Consider the following 18,658-nt stretch of genomic DNA (forward strand, 5'->3'; position numbering starts at 1 on the left):
TTGGAGTTAAAGGTTGAAAACCTGCCTTTTAGCTATAATTTCCCTGTGGTAGACTGTAACGAAGAACATTTCAAATGTTTTAAAAGTTTAAGGGTTTTGCAAAGACTCGATATTTTTACAATGTTGTTCCTTGATAGTTGTTTTAATTGTACTTTGAGCAGCTTCGTTGCTTGATTGGCGCTGGCAACAATTTGTGTTTGTGCTAAACTGATTAAAGACCCTGAAGATCTTCCTGACACTGAAGCTTTGGACGTGTGGTCAACATGCCCAAACTTTCACTTTCTCACCATGAACCACTTCGTGATCTGTTTCGCTTTGCTTCGATGACGATGCTGGAAAATACGCAGGTCCTCACCAAACTGTCCTCAGATTGTATGGAGGAAGTTGAATTAATTATATTGATTTTTTTTTTTTCTTCTCTCTTTTTTTTTTTTTTTTGATAGGAAAACATTTTACATCAAATAATGATCATTTCTATTTTATTGATAGGCACCTTTATACAATCTCAAGGTCACTCTATGAACAACAACAAAAAAACAAACTGGTGAACAGGACAACCAGTATAAAGCCGCACATGGACATGGCCGTGGTTTCATCTGAAGCTGGTTTGATAGGGCCAAGAAACCTTTCCTTTGCAGAATGATCAAGTAGACACGTGACGTGGCTTGAAGACATCTAAAAATGTCTGTGAACCATCAGCATCCTCTCAGCCTATTAGACCTTTTTACACAATTTGCCTCTGAAAGCTCTTTGGACAATACAGGCTTGACCATAATGCTGGTCAAGCCTTCGCCATTCTTCATCACTGCTACAAAAATGTTGAAGACAATTTTTTTTTGCTGGACCTGCTGCATACCTTTTCATTAGGTGAAGCTTGTCAGCAGATACGCCTTTACAGTCCACAAGTGAGGTGAAAGATGTCCTCCATTCATTGTAGGTAATTGGGTCTCTGCTGAAAACGGTAGGCATTGGTTCCTGGGATTCTGTTAAAATTCTCTGCTATTTTTGAATAGCTTTGGCTAACTGGGAAATCTCTGCAAGAGGTGCTTGAGAGACTTGAGGGTTTGAATAATTTGTTAGGATTTTGGGGGGTTTGACACGTTCCTTTGTGGCATCAATGTCACGGGCGGGCCAGTAGGGGGTGCTTGTGCTGCATAGTGTCAATTTCATATTTCCAGTTTTCTTTAAAAGACATTTAAGACCCAAACCCACAACGGGAAGAGAACACAAATACAAAAGCAACAAAAAGAAAAAAAAAAGAAACTACAATTTACAAAATTAAAGATTTACTGATAACAAAACTGTACTAAATCGAAGTAAGTTCAACCTCAGACACAGACATCAAGACTCCAAATAAAGAACATAAAACTCTAAGGCCGCTAATAGGAGCGAGAAATGAGGCTTACAGTGAATAAAACCCCAAACCAAAGGAAAAGAAAATCCAATGCAAGGAAACAAAATTGGGAAAAACTGAACTGGAAGAGAAGTTGAGAAGCATAACAAAAGTGAAGAAGGAAAACAGCAGGGTCTGACTGCACGGCTGACGAAGACGGCTCGCGTTACATTGGACACGTCACTGCTTCATTTTGCGTGTCGGATTTCAAAATAAAAGCGTGATGGCGCGGTGAGCTGTTGTGGGTGGTTTGGTCACATAACAGCATCTGAGGGCAGCGTTTTTCATCAGCAGTAGCTGAAATGAAGCCAACAAAAGTAAAAAAAAGAAGAAGAAAACCCCCCCATCTGGGAATAATTTGAAATGAAACACTCACAAGGTTCTGTAAATAAAAATGAACCCCCGTGTTTTGTTGATTGAACAAAATTTCCAAAATGTGTGTACAAAATTTGCCGGGCATGCACATCCTTGAATAGAAGAGAGAAGACGTCTTAAGGACCTCTATGAACTTAAGTCAACTTTAAAATCTTTTCCATAAGAAAAAAAAAAAGAGCAAACAATGAATAAATGTGTAGAAACATGAACATTTAATCAACAATTTATCCAATAAATCGGATAAATTTAGCTTTTAAAGCTAGAGGATCGTTAATAAGGTTGGTTTACTATATATATGTATATATAGTAAAGCAATATATATATAGTATATACTGTATATATATACTGGAGACCAACTACATTAAGGTCTCCTTTGGCGGTGGGCCCAGAGGGTGGCAGTCTTGTTCAGCAGGAGATGATGAGGTTGTGGAGTGATTGCTGACTCTGCAGACGTCCATGAGATGAAAGGATCTTGCACGCAGCCAGTTCGTGGTAAAGAGCGCCGAGCACCTCCAGGATGTGCGCTTTGCCTGTGAGGAAGACGGGAGCAGACGCCAGCTGAGTCGGAGCACATTCACAAGCAAACCAGCAGAAACTTCACGCAACTCCCCGCTCTGTCTGACAGTAAATGCCGCTGTGTCGTTTCGTAGAACTCGTTTTGGCCGTGACGCGGTCCACTAACCGTGTTGTGGGTTGCTGCCAGACTCCAAAGTACTGAGCAATATTTTCCCCAGGGACCTTCGGGAGACGTTCTGAAACAAGACGGCGACTAGTTTCAGCTGGATGTTGGGTCATTAAAAGGCACTTTAAAAGAGAAACATGACCACCCACACACACACACACACACCCACCCCCACACACACACAGACACACACACGCCTTCACCCATGTGCAACAAGTGCTATAAATGTTCTCATTCTCACACTGTTGGGATTACAAGATGTAAGCCTAATCAGAAACTTTGGAGAAGAACAGAAAAAAAGAAATTACAATTAAAGAGGGAAAAAAAAACCCAGCAATTTTGACATGTATGTCGTTAAACAAGTAATTATTTACAATTAGTCTCATCTTGTAGATATTTTTGGAAGCTGTTTTTGATTATTGATCAATAATCCTATTTTATGCTCTCAGTTTCCATTAGTGAGGCAGACAGAAAGGCCGCTGCCAGCTTGAAATCCTTACCTTTGGATTGCATTATCCTGGGTTAAGTATTAAAAAAAGTTTTAAAAAGTATTGACAACCCTGGCAAATTAAATGTCAATGTGGATTTATTCATAAAGCACTTTAAAAACAGCTATGAACAGCACTTTTTGTGTTTAAAGTTCTCTTAAACATTTTGACTGCAATGTTTGACACACACCTGCAGTTTTTAGTTTCTGTTTTTATTATTGAAAGAAACTGATTTGGAAAATTGTTCTTGTTATTTTTTGATATTTATGTGAATTATTGTCATTTTGGTCCTTAAAAATACCTAAATTTATATGTAACTTAATATTCTGGTCTGTCTGATGATGTCATTTTTAAATATTAAATGATTTATACTTTGATCAGTTACTCAGTACTTGAGTAGACTTTTTACAAAATACTTTTTTAATCTTACTTGAGTAATTTCTTGGATGGATACTTTTTACTTTTACTTGAGTAAAAATAGGTTGAAGTATCGCTACTTTTACTTGAGTACAATCTTTGGGTTCTCAGGGCTACAGTTCTGCCAAGAATGCACCAAGAAAATTGATTAGATTAAAGCAGTATATGCACTTTTCATATAATATACATTTTTGAGGCTTATCCAGCTTTTTTGATTAAAACATACTCCATCTTTAAAGGTCTATCAGTGGAAGTTTGACATACAAATAAAAAATGTATTTATTTGCCACAGTAATAGGTCTAAAATGTCCTAACCTCACTATTTCAGTGTGTTTTACCTGTTTAAAACCAGAATTAGAATTACATTCTCAGAGCGAATCATGTTTTTACGTTTTATTTTGGGGCGTTTTTAAGTAACTTACTGATGGTTCTTATACACTGCCTGGCCAAAAAAAAAGTCGCCACCTGGATTTAACTAAGCAAATAGGTACAAGCCTCCTATTGGATAAGTACTGCATAGGCGATTATCTTTCAGCTGGCAACAAGTTATTTAACCCCAGCTGATGCAATGAGTAACTCTTCATTTCTTAAACAACCATGGCAAAAGACACATCCTGTGGTCGTGGAAAAGACGTTAGTCTGTTTAAGAAGGGTCAAATCATTGGCATGCATCAAGCAGAGAAAACATCTAAGGAGATTGCAGAAACTACGAGAATTGGGTTAAGAACTGTCCAACGCATCATTAAAAACTGGAAGGATGGTGGGGAACCATCGTCTTCCAGGAAGAAATGTGGTCGGAAAAAAATCCTGAATGATCGTGATCGGCGATTACTTAAACGTTTGGTCAAATCAAATCGAAGAAAAACAACAGCAGAACTCAGGAGTATGTATAATTGTGAACGCAAAAGCATTTCCACACGCACAATGCGAAGGGAACTCAAGGGGTTGGGATTGAACAGCTGTGTAGCCGTAAGAAAACCTCTAATCAGTAAGGCTAGCCAGAAAAAAAGGCTTCAGTTTGCTAGGGAGCATAAAGATTGGACTCTGGAGGAATGGAAGAGGGTCATGTGGTCTGATGAGTCCAGATTTACCCTGTTCCAGAGTGATGGGCGCATCAGGGTAAGAAGAGAGGCAGGTGAAGTGATGCACCCATCATGCCTAGTGCCTACTGTACAAGCCTGTGGGGGCAGTGCTATGATCTGGGGTTGCTGCAGTTGGTCAGGTCTAGGTTCAGCAACATTGTGTGCCCAAAGAATGAGGTCAGCTGACTACCTGAATATACTGAATGACCAGGTTATTCCATCAATGGATTTTGTCTTCCCAAATGGAATGGGCATATTCCAAGATGACAATGCCAGGATTCATCGGGCTCACATTGTGAAAGAGTGGTTCAGGGAGCATGAGACATCTTTTTCACACATGGATTGGCCACCACAGAGTCCAGACCTTAACCCCATTGAGAATCTTTGGGATGTGCTGGAGAAGGCTTTGCAAGTGGTCAGACTCTCCCATCATCAATAGAAGATCTTGGTGAAAGATTAATGCAACACTGGATGGAAATAAATCTTGTGACACTGCAGAAGCTTATTGAAACAATGCCACAGCGAATGAGGCTGTAATCAAAGCTAAAGGCGGTCCAACAAAATATTAGAGAGTGTGACCATTTTTTGGTGGCGACTTTTTTTTTGGCCAGGCAGTGTATGTGTGAATATGTTTATGCAAAACACAGAGTAAAAGCAATGTTTGCTTGAGGACTTAATCAGAATTGACCTGCAGAATCACAGAACAGCAACACTGACACTAACCAAGTCTCTGAGCTGCTGCAGAAGCTGCAGGATGTCCACGAGCTTCTCCTCCACCAGCGAGAGACGGGCCTTCTCTCTTTCCAGCGACTGCAGCTCCACAGTCAGCAGCTCCGTGTCCTCGGCCCTCTGCTGCAGCTGCTGCACCAGAGAGTCCTTCATCTGGAAGGAGATCAAAGCTTGCACCTTGGCAACTCACGCGCTGCATCACCAGGATCCTTACTTCATTTTAAAAACAGTATTTTATGTGAACTAATTAGAAAAATATACGTCAAAACAGTGTTTTAAATCCACAAGTGTTCTTCATGTTGGAAAAGTGTCACCTAAAGATAATTGAGTCAAGATCCGTCTGTCCTTTGGCCCTTTGGAGGAGGTTTTGTGTTTAAGTTACGCTTTATACAAAAAATAAAAAACATATCTTTCTCAACAATCGCAGGAACAAAACAACAACAAAACTCTACAACAATCAAACATCGAAGACATAATTTGTGGGTTTGTTTGTGACAAAAAACAGATCACAAAACTACCAATCAGAATTGATTTAGGACTCCAGGTTCCAACCCACCATGCAGGCAAAGTATGTTAAAGGGGAAAGCGACAATCGCATCCTGACAAAGTCACTGCGCTCTGTGTGTGTGTTGTTGATGCTTCCGCAGCTGTGTGTGTGTGTTACCAGAAGAGCTCTGGGGGTGAAACAAACATCTGTCATGTGCAACGCAGCTGCATTCATCCGATGTGACTCTGTTTTCACCCCCTGGATAAACACCACAACCTCTGGGTTGATCACTAAGAACGTGACAATGGGGTGATTGATTTTCTTTTTGATTTTTTTATTTTATTTTATTTTTTTTGCAGAAGTCACTTTAGGCAAAAAAACAAAAAGAACGACATAAACCAGATTAGGAAGTAGGAACTGATTGCAGTTTTCTGGCCGATCTCCAATTACCGATCTTTTAAAAAGCCTGACCTGCCGATTCTGATTTTTGCCGATACCAATTCTTTTTGTCTGAAATGTCGCTAAATACAGCAAGAAAGTTGCAGAGTTGGCCACAGTGGGGTGACTGTTGCTAACCGCAACCGTGCAGACATGACCTGGTGGGCGGGGCTAACAGCCAAACCTGTCTCACTGCAGGGCAGAGGAGGACAGCGGTTGATTTTTAGATCTTCGCTGAGGTGGATGAGATCGGCTTTACGTGTAAAGATCGGCCGATAAAAGAGCTCCCAAAATTAAGGAAATCTGTGCTGATAAAAATCAGTGCCCCCATATTAGGAAGGTGATGACATGTGAATTTCATTGGGTGACAAAGGTGACCAAACACTGCAAATCTCTTTGAAAACTGGCTTCTTGTTTTATTTCGTCATCGGTGGACATTCTAATTAGCCTGAGCGTTCACAACAGGGTCTGATGTCAGAAAGCAGCTGCAATGTAACAGAGAGTATAGGGGGCCGGGGGCGGACATGAAGCGCCACATGGAGGCTGATTGACAGCGAACACTAAGACCCTTTTCCTGTCTCTGATTGGATGTTTCTAATTGGCTAAATCTGACCTAAGCATCCTGGTTGGGTCAGAGGTCACGGCTGGTGGTGTGTACCTGGTCCATGTTCATCTCTGCTCGGCTTTCCTTCAGCTTCAGCTCTTTGTGCAGCCTGGTGACTCTCTCCAGGAGCTCCACCACAGCACCGTGACACTCTTCGCTCCTCGAGCTTCCGAAACGAAACATCAGCTTCTCCAGCGCCTCGTCACCACATCTGGTGAAGAACACAGACAAACAGTAGATCATTCTGTCAGTGTCTGGTAGCAGCCCCACAGTCCTGAAGTCATTCATTCCCCTTCTGCTTTTACAAACACAAACCGCACTGGTTTTTGTGCGACAGGCCACCACAGAGTACGAAAGAGCTGAAGTGAGAGGCGTACAGTGCGTGATTTTTGTGTAGTATTTTCACCAATATTTCTATTGTTGGTGTTAAAGCAATTCCAAAGAATACACATGGTGGCGACAATTAAAAGGGACAAATTAACAAATAAGAAATTAGTAAAAACAAGAGCAAGAAACAAAAAAAAAACAAGAAACTACAGAGGCCTTCTTAAAAATTAGATACCATAAAGAAAGTGTAAGGAGGGAGAGTGTAGATCTTATATGCTTTTTACATAATCATATTGCAAATAAAATAATAAAAGTTCTCTTTGTGAAACCTGTGAGAAAGTGGGATGTTTTACATTATATAAATGCCATTCATATTCAGTTCAGATAAAAACCCTCTTGTCCAAATAGACACATTCAGCTAGATACATGATGTATTCCACACTGTAAAAAAAACAAAACACACATCTCTAATTTGCGGTAAAATACCTGCAGCTGTGATTGGCTGGATGTTTTGGGTATAAATACGGAACTTTACCGTATAAATTCAGTAGAATTCTGGTAACCACAGACTTTTACTGTATAAATATGATAAAATCCACATTTTTACCATATTTATATGGATTTTACCAATTGAAACCACAGCTGCCACTATTTTACCATAAATTAGAGACGTTTTTGGGGTTTTTTTTACAGTGCAAGGGGAAGAGGAAGACCCTGTGTGCCTGTCCATATTATCAGGCGAGGATGTTGAAGATGTGCACATAATTAGATCTGTGATAACGGGATTTCTGCTTTTTGGATTTGACGGTTATCGGGCATACCGTGAAATTCGTAAAAAGCGGGGCAGCTGTTCGGGCCTTTGAGAAGCTGCCCGGCTCGTACGAGGGACGGCGAACACTCAGACTCAGACGCTGGGCGAGCAGAACTGCAGACTGGACGCGGATCAGCTGCAGTTCCAGAAGGAACACACCTGGGAGAAGTTACAACTGACCAAAAAGTTTGGCTGTTTGGGAGTCGTAATTGAGATGTACTCTAAGGCAGGTGGAAAATTAACGGAGTCGGTCTGATCCAAAACAATGCCTGAACCGACTCCCCCTGTGTCCGGCCTTTTCACTTCACTTCTACTTTAATAATACGACACACAGGTAACACAGTAGCACATTTCAAAGGAACCTTCCACCCCAAAAAACATTTTCTATGTGATTGCGAGTTTCCTCCTAGTGACCTCCCAGTGACCCCCAGGTGAGTTTACCTTCCGCCACAGCAGGACAGCCTGGTTAGGATCCTCTTCACCTCCTCCACCTGCCTCTGTTGGTCTCCGGCCCGTTTGTCCTCTTCTTCGTCCGAGGCAGCCTGACCTTCCACCGAGCGGAACAGCTGCTCCTCGACTGGCACTGCAGCACATCGACAGCGTTACTGCTGCAGCACCGTCATAGAACACCTAAAGGCTGCGTGTATTTTATTCTGAACCAAAGGTATAAGAGCTCGACAGTCATTCGGCGTTTTTGCAATGACAAAAATCTTTTAAGATTTTTAGTTTTTTTCTTTATCTGTTTTTGTGAGAATACTAAGAAACATTATTTTCAATAACGCCAAGTTTATATAAAGTCCTTATTTTCTTCTTTAAAGCGCCTCTAATTCTCCGTGACTTCTATCAGTCTGTTGGTTTTAGTCGATCCACCTACTTTTTGAGGACCCAGTTTATCAGTGGGTTTAAAATCTACCTAGTAACAGGGAAGATGGTCAGATTAAAGGGTGAAGATGGATGAAGTTAAATCCAGGAGAATCCCAGAAGAAAAGGGTTATTGTTAGAAGATTTTAGACAGGTCACATTCCAGAAGGACAATCAACCTACATGCTGCATACAGTCAGGGCTACAATAAAATTGTTTAAATCACTGCCTAGTCAAAGTCCTGACCTAAATTTTTCCCTGTCACGTCATGATTTTGGGCTACTTTGTTCTGTTCTATCAAAAAAAAAAAAAAAAAAATCCCCAGAAAATACACTGATGGTCTGGAGGTGTAATGGGACATTCAAAGAGTTTGAATATTCTTTGAGACACTAAGTATTAAGATAAAAGTAAAATGTGTAGCTACTGGGTAGGCTTGTCAGAATAAGCAATAGATCAATTATTAAGAATGATAGTTTAAAACAAGCTCAATAATTTCCACTTGCATGATTTATTGTTTCTCTCTGTCATAAACTTAATGACAAAAGTCTTCAGTCTGGTGCTTTGGACTCTACTAGGACAATTTGTTTACAGAGGCTTCATAATTAATTCTGTAGTTTTTTTTATTATTATTGATTTATTTTGGATATTTAAAATGTCGTCCACTTGCAGTTGTTAAATGTTCATCAGAATTCAAAGTTTATTGCTCTCTGAGAACGTGTTCCCGCATCATATTACTTGAAAATGGTCTCAAAACAACGATATTATTGTTCATCGCGATAACATCTGGGACAATTTATCGCCCAGGAGAAGCCGTAATCATGACGGGGCCTAGAAGACAAAGATTCCTCACTCTTGTCAGGGGTGGTCACAGCGCGGCCGGTTGGTGAACGGCGGTCGTGTCGGAGGTCCTGGCAGCACGGTCGCTGCTCTGCCCCGGCGCTGCTCACTGGCTGAAGTCTGGACATCTCAGACCTGGAAGACATCGGGTTCAGAACAGGCATGGAGTCGTTCATTCTTCTACAGACGGCCATCGGGACCTGAGATTTCCATTCGCAGTATTTATTGCGATGATGACGATGATGAGTGGCAAATAACATAATGGTAGAAATCATGGGATTTAATATAAAATTTCGTGCATGAATTCTGATAGAGCTCGACTGTCGGATTAAGAGTAGCTTTTGAGCTTAAGCTTTAAGCATACTTTTCTTTTATTAAGCCTATATTTCTGTATTCTTTTTTTTATGGGTCTGATGGATTATTCCAATCTTAAATGTTGCATTTTGATTAGCTGTAAGCAGGACATCATCATGATTAACAGGAATTAACCTTCAATCTGTGTAGATTGATGTTCTGCTAACAGTGCACGGTTATATTTAACACAACTGCGATGACTATTGATTTCAACTGATTGCTCAAATGAATAGTGGAAAAATGTGAATCTATGTGTAGGTTTGCGTGGTTTGAATCCTGTGGATGTGCAATGAGAGGCCGTCTCTCTACGTTCTCAGAGAACACTGCGCTGAAACCGCACTTTCCATGTGCACACCGTCGACAGTTCGGTTGGAGCCGATTTGCGAACATGAAAGAGAACATACAACAAAAAGTAGTGCGCGTTACTGCGCTGCCACGATAATTTTATAGAGGCCGTGTGATGCCGTACGCCAGATCTGGGTGGGGTAATTGAAGCCAGACTCTGGGTCTTTGAGACATTTTTACAGCAAAGTGGGTCAGTGGTAGAACAGCGCTGTTAGTGTGCAGCGCTGGAAGAAACCTTCAGAAAACACGGCTTCATACATGCAGGTAGATGTAAAAAGCGGTTCCTGTGCATATTTAACAACTTTCTTGGTGTCGTAATCAGTTTAATATCTTTTTCCCTGATACATATATATATATATTTTTTTAAAAAAGCCTGATGATGCAGTTTGGGCGGATCAGTGCTTCTGTAATGCTTCAAAATTTTCAATCTTTCTTTTGCTGGCTGCCCTTTTTGTTGGGGGGGGGGACCAATAAGGGGCCTTCATAAATCACTGTGTAAGTGTTTCCAGATGATATCTTGGAGGAGGAAAGCTAAAAGGTAGGAGGGGGAAAAAAGAGAGCAGATTTTCAGCAGCCTGCCTCGAAAATCACTGGGTGCTCGCACTTACGTCCCGCTATCACAAGTCGGTCGATGCTGTAAGACATTTCTTTTGGGCTCTCGTTGTTCAGTAGGAAGCGTAACGGATTTACAGGCAATCAGTCGGAGAGTTGTGTTTAAGCCACTGTGGGGGAGGAGGCCGGCAGCTGTAGTGAAACAAACACAAGGCTTCCTGGTTGCTCTGGTTACACTCATATTCAAGAGCTAACCCCGCTGAAAGTTTGTCACATGCAGGCTAACCAGCGACTGAATGCTCTTTAATTGACGTCGCAAGGCTGCCGCTCCAAGACCTTACGTCTCAAGCATTCCTGATGATAACGATGACATTTTAAATGTCACGTGAAAACTCTTTGTTTTGCCCTTTAGAAACACTTACACCTGGATCATCCACCGAAATGCTTTGGTGGAACTTCTGGCAGCCAGGGAGTCCGGCTGGGAAAGCAAACACTGATTCTGATTCGGAAGCAACGGCGTGACGTCTGACTTCGCCACCAGCAGAAACTCCTTTTGCTTTAAAGCAAGTGAGACCAACCTGTTATCCGTGATGTGACACAAGATTATGTTGATTAGGTGAAAAGGGTCTAGAGAATGGAGTGTTCCAAGAAAGGAAGAAAAAAAGTGACTTCCTGTTCTGATGGGATGGGGCTTTGATGATGTGAATATATGACCACAGCAGTATCATTGGGCATCCAGCATGGATGACTCATGATAAGTTTTATGCATGTTAGCCCTTCTGTGTTAAAGTTACAGGGATTTATTTGCTTTGGCGAGAACACCAGGGTTACCGCTTGGCCACATCCAAGATTTTGATAACTTTTAATCCCCCCATCCCTTAACTGAAGCCGATAGCTCAACATCCGTAAGAGGAGTTCTTCAGATTTGATTAATAATTGCTGAGGGCAATTATTAGGCTTCAACTAACTGGGCTTTTAAGACTTTTTTTTAAGATTCAACCTCCTAAAGGCTTCTTCAAACAGACCTCTGGCAGCTGGATTCACCACAGGTCCAAGAGCTCAACCATTATTATTTTTTTCCATAATCAAGGATTCATATTCTACAAAATCTACCCACACAATGACTGCAAGGTGTCGAGTTCCTGTTCACCCAAAACAAGCTCATGTCATTAGCCTTCTAGCATTGAACTTTAGAGTTGTTGAGTGCTTTGTCATTTCGATTTTGACGTCATCTGTCTGAGGTAACCTTGTTCCCGAAGTAGTGTGGTTTGCTTGGTAAAACAAACCAAAAAAAATCCATGTTTTATTTACATGGGAGTAGGGGTTTGGGAGAAGTGTTAAATGTCTTTAGTGATGTAAAAAGATCATATCTGACTTGCCTGGAAATGGCAGACATGATGTCCAAGACTTGTTGCAAAATGGCTGTGAAAGCCTAAATAGAAATGAAACACCTGTTATAAACGCTGGGGGGAAAAATAAATAAATGGATTTCTGTATTTTGAATTTAGTTCAAATTTTGAATTGATGAACATGTGTGTGTGTTAGCTTTTAACCTGCTAATGCTTGTGAAATGTGAATCAGAAGAATGCTGATAGTCAGAGACGAACTTCCGTACCAGCGATAATTAAAAAAACAACATGATCAATAATCTACTTCAAATTCCTAATTACACCACTTGACGTTGTACCATCTAAAGTGGTATTTGGGTGAGCTGAGACCAAGGAAGTGTCAGGCCTTCGGTTCAAACGGTCATGGGGAATCAGTTGCTAAGATCTTTCTATAGGGGAGACTCCGCTATTGTTCATTCGGAGGCAGAATGAAAGAAGTGAGCAGAGATTGATGAGGACCGTCAGCTGTTCAGGTTCTCACTCAATAGACCTCTCTGTTGCTTTTGTGGTGTTGAATTATTTGCCATCGCAGCATCTATGGAAGAGCGGTGAGAAGACTTTGGAACCCTGTTTGCGTAGATTAGCAGAATGTGGGTCACAGGACAACACCTAGACTTCTCAAATTTGTTATTTGAAATAACCCAAAAGCAGGCTGTAGCATGAGCTTTAATTGCATGTCTGCTCATGCCAGTCTGTGTCTTAGCAGCATGAAGTGAACATTATAAGTATTTAGAGACATCTGCAAGCCAAAAAGCCACAGTTGCGGACACTGATAATACGGTTGAAGCAGGAGGAACCGAATGAGAGATAAACATTTAACCGAAACGCTTTGTACTTCAAAAAAGTTCAATTACACCTTGACTCCCACCAAAGCCAACCGTTCCAAAACAAGAGTTTGAGCCAGACCGGCTGGCTGACCGGCTGGCTGACCGGCTGCACACGAAGCTCGCTCAGCAAAGTTCAACAGATCGGGGCTGAAAATGGAAAAAGTTACCCACGTCAGCCCTTCGAACAGCAAAGCACGAGCATCTCAGGCATTAAGCCCAAGGTAAACAGAGTCATTTTGTTCTGCTTTAGGAGGATCTACAATTCATCGGCGCTGGATTTTTCATCACTAAGGTTCTTCTCGTGCAACAATCTGCCAAAACCCGGCCCCTTTATTTCAACAAGACTGACAAATGAGCGTTTTTCAGGCCCCGACTTAAAAATGGGCTCAATACACGGGAGGTGACGCTAAACAGCTCGTACAAGGTACAGCAGACAGAACATCTGCTCCGTCTGCTGTACCTCCCAGAGCCAGAACGGCCCAACAGCCCACACACCTAGCTGGACTTTTCACTAGCTATTTTCTTGGGATATTTTGGCATTTTTGTTTTTGCTGAATCATAATGTACAATTTTCCAAAAAAAGAAAAAGACACGTCCTCATCTCTATTTCTGTTCATCCAGTTTCATATACTAAAGATTTGTTGTTGTTGTTGTTGTATTAACCTTCCACACCACTCAAGTCTTCTGGTTCTGATTCTGCTCTGCATCCCGAGAACCAGAACCAGAACCAAACCAGGGAGAAGCAGCTTTCAGCTTCTATGCGTCACAAATCTGGAACAAACGTCCAGAAAAATGCAAAACAGCCGAAACGCTGAGTTCCTTTAAATCCAGACTAAACACCCAGCTGTTTTAGAGTAAGTTGCCTTTGAACCATAATAAATGAAACATTGACCAACATATTTGTTGTTTAACCATTTTGGTGATGGCACTCGACAAAATGTAACGTTTGTTGAATTGTTGTCTGTATGGTGTTTTCTTTTTAAATTTGTAATTTTGCTTTATTACGTTTCTGCTGAAATGTGCTACATAAAAAAGACCCAACTTAATATTGATGAAAATGCGTAGGCAGATTATTTCACTTAAAACAAGACATTTTTCCCTCTTATAAGCGAAATGACCTACCAATGGAACTAGCACTTTTTCATCAATATTAAGAAGTTATTTACTTAAAACAAGCTCCTGTAACTTGCTGAATAGTTACTTGTAAGTAGTTTTGTCTTTTCTCCAAGTACACTAAGAGATTTGCACTGGAAAATAGACAAAACATACTCTGTAAGATTTTGTGTTTTTTTTTTTTTTGCAGTGTGGGAATCGATTATTTATTGCAAACGCCACAAACCTGGCACTTCATGCAGAAAAACTAACCCTTTTTCTGTGTATGCACGCAGTTGTGCATACACAGATTCAATCACTACATTACTCTGACCAGGGCTGCTGGTCAGAGTACCACCAGAAGGTATGATCAGTATATATATATACGTAAATACTCCACTGACTGTGCTTCTGAGGTTGTCTAAAACCTAAAACACATGTGGAGTTGCTCTGATAAACAGCTTAACGTTACGTAAAGTGAAGCGTCTGTACCTGTAGTAAAGCAGCTCAGACTCCATCTGGACAACGTGCCTCTGCAGCGCCGGAACACGACTTGCCTTCGCTTCCAGGTCCTTCACCTTCTCCAGTCCGCTCAGCAGAGCCTGCCGGGCCTCCTCCACCTTCCTCCTCATGCTCGCCTGCTCCGTCTTCAGAAGCCTGTTGCTGTCTTCCAACGCAGCGACGGCCTCCTTACAGCGCCACAGGTCCTGCTCCAGTCTCTGGTTGCGCGACGCCGTCTCCTCCACCTGCCATTCTCTGGAGCTGTGCAGGTACTCTATCTCTTGGATGAGGTTCTGCAGGCTCTTGAGGTTGCTGTTGGGGCTGTTGGCCATGTTGTTGTGGGAGGCCAGCGTCCGCGGGGAAACGAAACGTCCTTCTCTTGGTTTATGCTTGGAGTGGCTTTTCCAGAGGCCGACCTGCGATGTGAAGAGAGGAGGTGAAGATAATCCCACAAACCGACTGAACGTTTTGTTGTTTGATTGGTTGACAAAGTTCATTAAAGGAATAGTTCAGATTAAAACAGTCCTGGGTATGTAAATGCAAGCGACTGGAACATCATGAGCTTTAAAGAGCTTAAATGGTGCCGACAAGTGGAGTGATGGGGATCTTTTTTTTTATTTCCAAAATACCTCAATCATACGCTGTTTACTTAAAGACTTTTAATCTCCTCTGAAAAATACATATTTAGATTAACTTCAAATATGCTTTCACAAGTCAAACACTACATCAACTTTGACATCTTTCATTGGATGTAAATAACGTTAAGAAATAATGACTCTTCTGTATTAGAACGTAACCTGTAACAATGGCAGCTCACTTCAGAAGTCACACAGCAAAGACAATTACAGAAAAAATACAATGAAATTATATTCTGAAGAAAAAAAGTAATAAGTATTGTATTTTCAATGTAATCTTAAAAATAAAAAGCAAAAGTCTCAGAAATACACTTTAAAAAATGTGTGGTTTGACATAAAGGTATACTTGTGCTTTTTAAACTCTGTCTATCAATGGATAATAATAATAATAATAATAATAATAATAATAATAATAATAATAATAATAATAATAATAATAATAATAATAATACATTTTCGTTACAAAAAATGAAAGTAATTATAACTTTAACAAACTTAACAGTATGTCATGAAAAGTGGACATGCTGTATTTGTGAGAACCAGAACCTTTGATCACAGGTCAGCTGGGTTCACAGGAACGCCTGGAGACGTGTTATTAAGAGTCCCACAGGTGAGAGTCTGCAAGACAGCAGGTGATTGTGGCGGGCAACTGGCCAGCATGTGGGATGGACTGATGTCCCAGCAGACCAATGATGACATCAGAGGGTACGCGTTGGACACTTTTTACAGTTCTGAGTCGCAAAAAGTTCTGGATCAAACACATTAAGTCCTGAGCCCTGACTGGATATTTGAGCCTTTTCCTTTTTTTTACAGATCGCATGCTAATTTCTCGGCCTGATATGAGAGCTACGTCAGACGTCGTCTCCCGTCCTGGTTGCAGCTGCGCTCGGCGTCTGTTTTACAGATCAGACACTGCAATGGCGACTGCGACAGTGTGAGCAGGAACTGCCTGCGATTCAACAACCGTCGGATGTTTTCTATTGTGGCAACCCCATCCAGACCGTGTGACGACATGACAAGATACACAAACACGACTATTCAGTGCGTCTTTTGCTGACTGGCTGCAAGAAATTTTGCTGCCACAAAATATTCATGTAACACCTAGTGTGGCGTCACCATTCAGGACCTCCAGTGCGTGTTGTGAACACGCCAGCTGCTCACCAGTCCAATCTTTGCAACTCTCACCAGCGGTCTTTGTGTGTGAGATTCTGCTCGCGACAAAACTACACTGTGTGCACAATTATTAGCCACGTGAGTGTTTTGACCACGTCATCATTAAAGGCATGCTGTCCAACTCCAAACTGGGCTAACTTGACTGTTTGATGGATTTAAGCAAGAGCAGGTGACGTGTACTGAGGGACGGTGCGGCATAAGGAGGTCAACACCAGAGTTGTTTAGTACAATGACAATACATTTATTTATTTTTTTTGGAAAAAAGAATATGATTCCAGGAGTATTTTTCCTACGCTGTACTTTTTGCTTTTACCTGAGTGGTTTCATAGTGAAGCATTGCTGCTCTTACTTGAGTGATTGTCTGGATTGTCGACCCACTGAATGAAGAACAAACATGTTTAAACCAAAAATTCACCAGACACACACACACACACACACACCCTGCAGTTTTTGTTAAAGTTTCATACGTTTTTTTTTTTTAAAGTAATTCCAGGGGATTTAGAAAAAAAAGTTCTTTTAACTGATTTTGTTAATTTGTGTTACATTATTGTCATTTTTTAAATTGATTTTGTCCTTAAAAATACCAAAAATATTTCCAGTTAACTTTAAATGTTCTCGGTCAAAAACGACCAAGCCGATCCTGGATGGAGGTCCAATCAAACTTGTGCATGCATCGCTCAGTGTGCTGACTGTTCTGGTAAGCTGTTTATCCTTTGTCATCAGTGGCTATGCTAACTGAGCATTCATGGCAGGCTCTCTTGAGAAGAAGAAAGAAAATCTGAGCAGAGTACATGAGAGTGATTGACAGCGTTAAGACCCTCCTCCTGTTTCTAATTGGTTGTTTCCGATGGAGTTAAATAACTAAAGGTATGTTCAAGCCTTTCTCACCTGCAGAGCCAAACAACGAGCGTCGCTGCTCTGCAGCGCGGCTCTCATGTCTTCAACCAGCTCCCTGAGACTCGCATTCTCATCCTCCAGCTTCCCTATCCTGTCCTCCGCCTCCTCCAGAGCCACGATCTCCTCGTAGCACTCCCTGCTGCAGGAGCCCGGGGAGCCGAGCCTGCAGCCGAAAGCGCGCCGCTGCGCCGGGGAGGGGGCGGGAGAGCAGCCGCCGCTCGCACCGACCGACAGCAGCGTCTCCCGCCGCTTCAGGGGGCTCCGCAGACGGATCTGAGTTTCTATGTGCTCGCTGTCGGTCCCGACCAGCAGCCGGTCGTTCTCGTACTGGCATCCCGCCTTCGTGGTGAAGTAGCCGCACAGCTTGGCGTGGAAGTGCCTGAAGGTGAGCGCGCTGGGTAGGTTGCCCAGCACTCCGGCGGACTCTTCCGATTCCGAGTCCTCGCTCAGCCCCAGAACTTCACACAGGACGTTGAAGTCCTCCTCGGGGATTTTGCCGAGTCCTCGGTGGTCCAGGTGGTGGAATATCTCCTGCAGATACTGATCCAGGCCGGTGGCCAGGACGATGATTTCGTTTTCCACTCCCCGGTCCAGTCCGTAATGGTAAGCCAGGGTGCTCACGATCCACTGGGTCCTGCGCGCCGGGCGGCTGTACGGGTCAGGGGAGTCGGTGGCATCCATCATTTGGACCGGACAACATTTCCACGTAAACGCGAGCCGCTCGCCACTACTGTGACTCCTTCTGCTGAACGTGACCCCCTGCTCTGCGAGGGAGGCCAAGATCTGACTGAAGCTCTGCCCCCAACATCCACAAGTACACTGAAAAAAAAGGAGAGCAACCTTTAGTTAAAAAAAAGAAAGAAAAGAGAAAAGCTTGGAAGCAAATTGAACAAAGGTTTATAGATTTCAAATGCATGCTTGACAGAATATAATCCACTCCGGACGCAATGTCAACCGGTCACCAATGTATTTAATTTTTTATTCACAATAATGATTGTAAAAATAAAAACATGAGCTGCAGTCTTCAACAGATGACGTCTACCCAGAGTTGGGTAGATACATTCAACTATTCAATTACAGTTACTTGAGCAACTTTTGTGAAGAAAAAAAAAAGAAATATATATATATATATATATATATATACACACACAAATAATATACAAATCAAATTTAATTATATATTTAGAATTAAGTAACTGTAAATAATAATAATGAATTATAAATAATTGAATAATAATTCAGTAAAATAATACAATTATTTTAATTATATAATTTATCTATTTGTCTATCTATCTTTATTTTTTTTTTCAGAATATGCCCTGCAGTTGCACCCGCAGAGAAAGGTGGCTTGAATAAAAATACA

General features: G+C 41.7%; 1 protein-coding gene across 1 annotated transcript; it reads right to left on the reverse strand.

The window, feature by feature from the left end:
- Positions 1-462: 462 nt before the first annotated feature.
- LOC116711209 (EF-hand and coiled-coil domain-containing protein 1-like) lies at positions 463-18,326 on the reverse strand. Its single transcript, XM_032550613.1, has 8 exons — positions 17,287-18,326; positions 14,582-15,006; positions 9,545-9,666; positions 8,275-8,416; positions 6,750-6,906; positions 5,161-5,319; positions 2,451-2,520; positions 463-2,298 (listed from the first exon to the last, which is right to left on the reverse strand). Exons 1-8 carry the CDS (start codon positions 17,977-17,979, stop codon positions 2,174-2,176), a joined length of 1,893 nt encoding a protein of 630 aa, XP_032406504.1. The 5' UTR covers positions 17,980-18,326; the 3' UTR covers positions 463-2,173.
- Between the last annotated feature and the right edge of the window lie 332 nt (positions 18,327-18,658).

Source organism: Xiphophorus hellerii, chromosome 20 (genome assembly GCF_003331165.1).
Source record: "Xiphophorus hellerii strain 12219 chromosome 20, Xiphophorus_hellerii-4.1, whole genome shotgun sequence".
In the NCBI taxonomy this organism is placed as follows: Eukaryota; Metazoa; Chordata; class Actinopteri; order Cyprinodontiformes; family Poeciliidae; genus Xiphophorus; species Xiphophorus hellerii.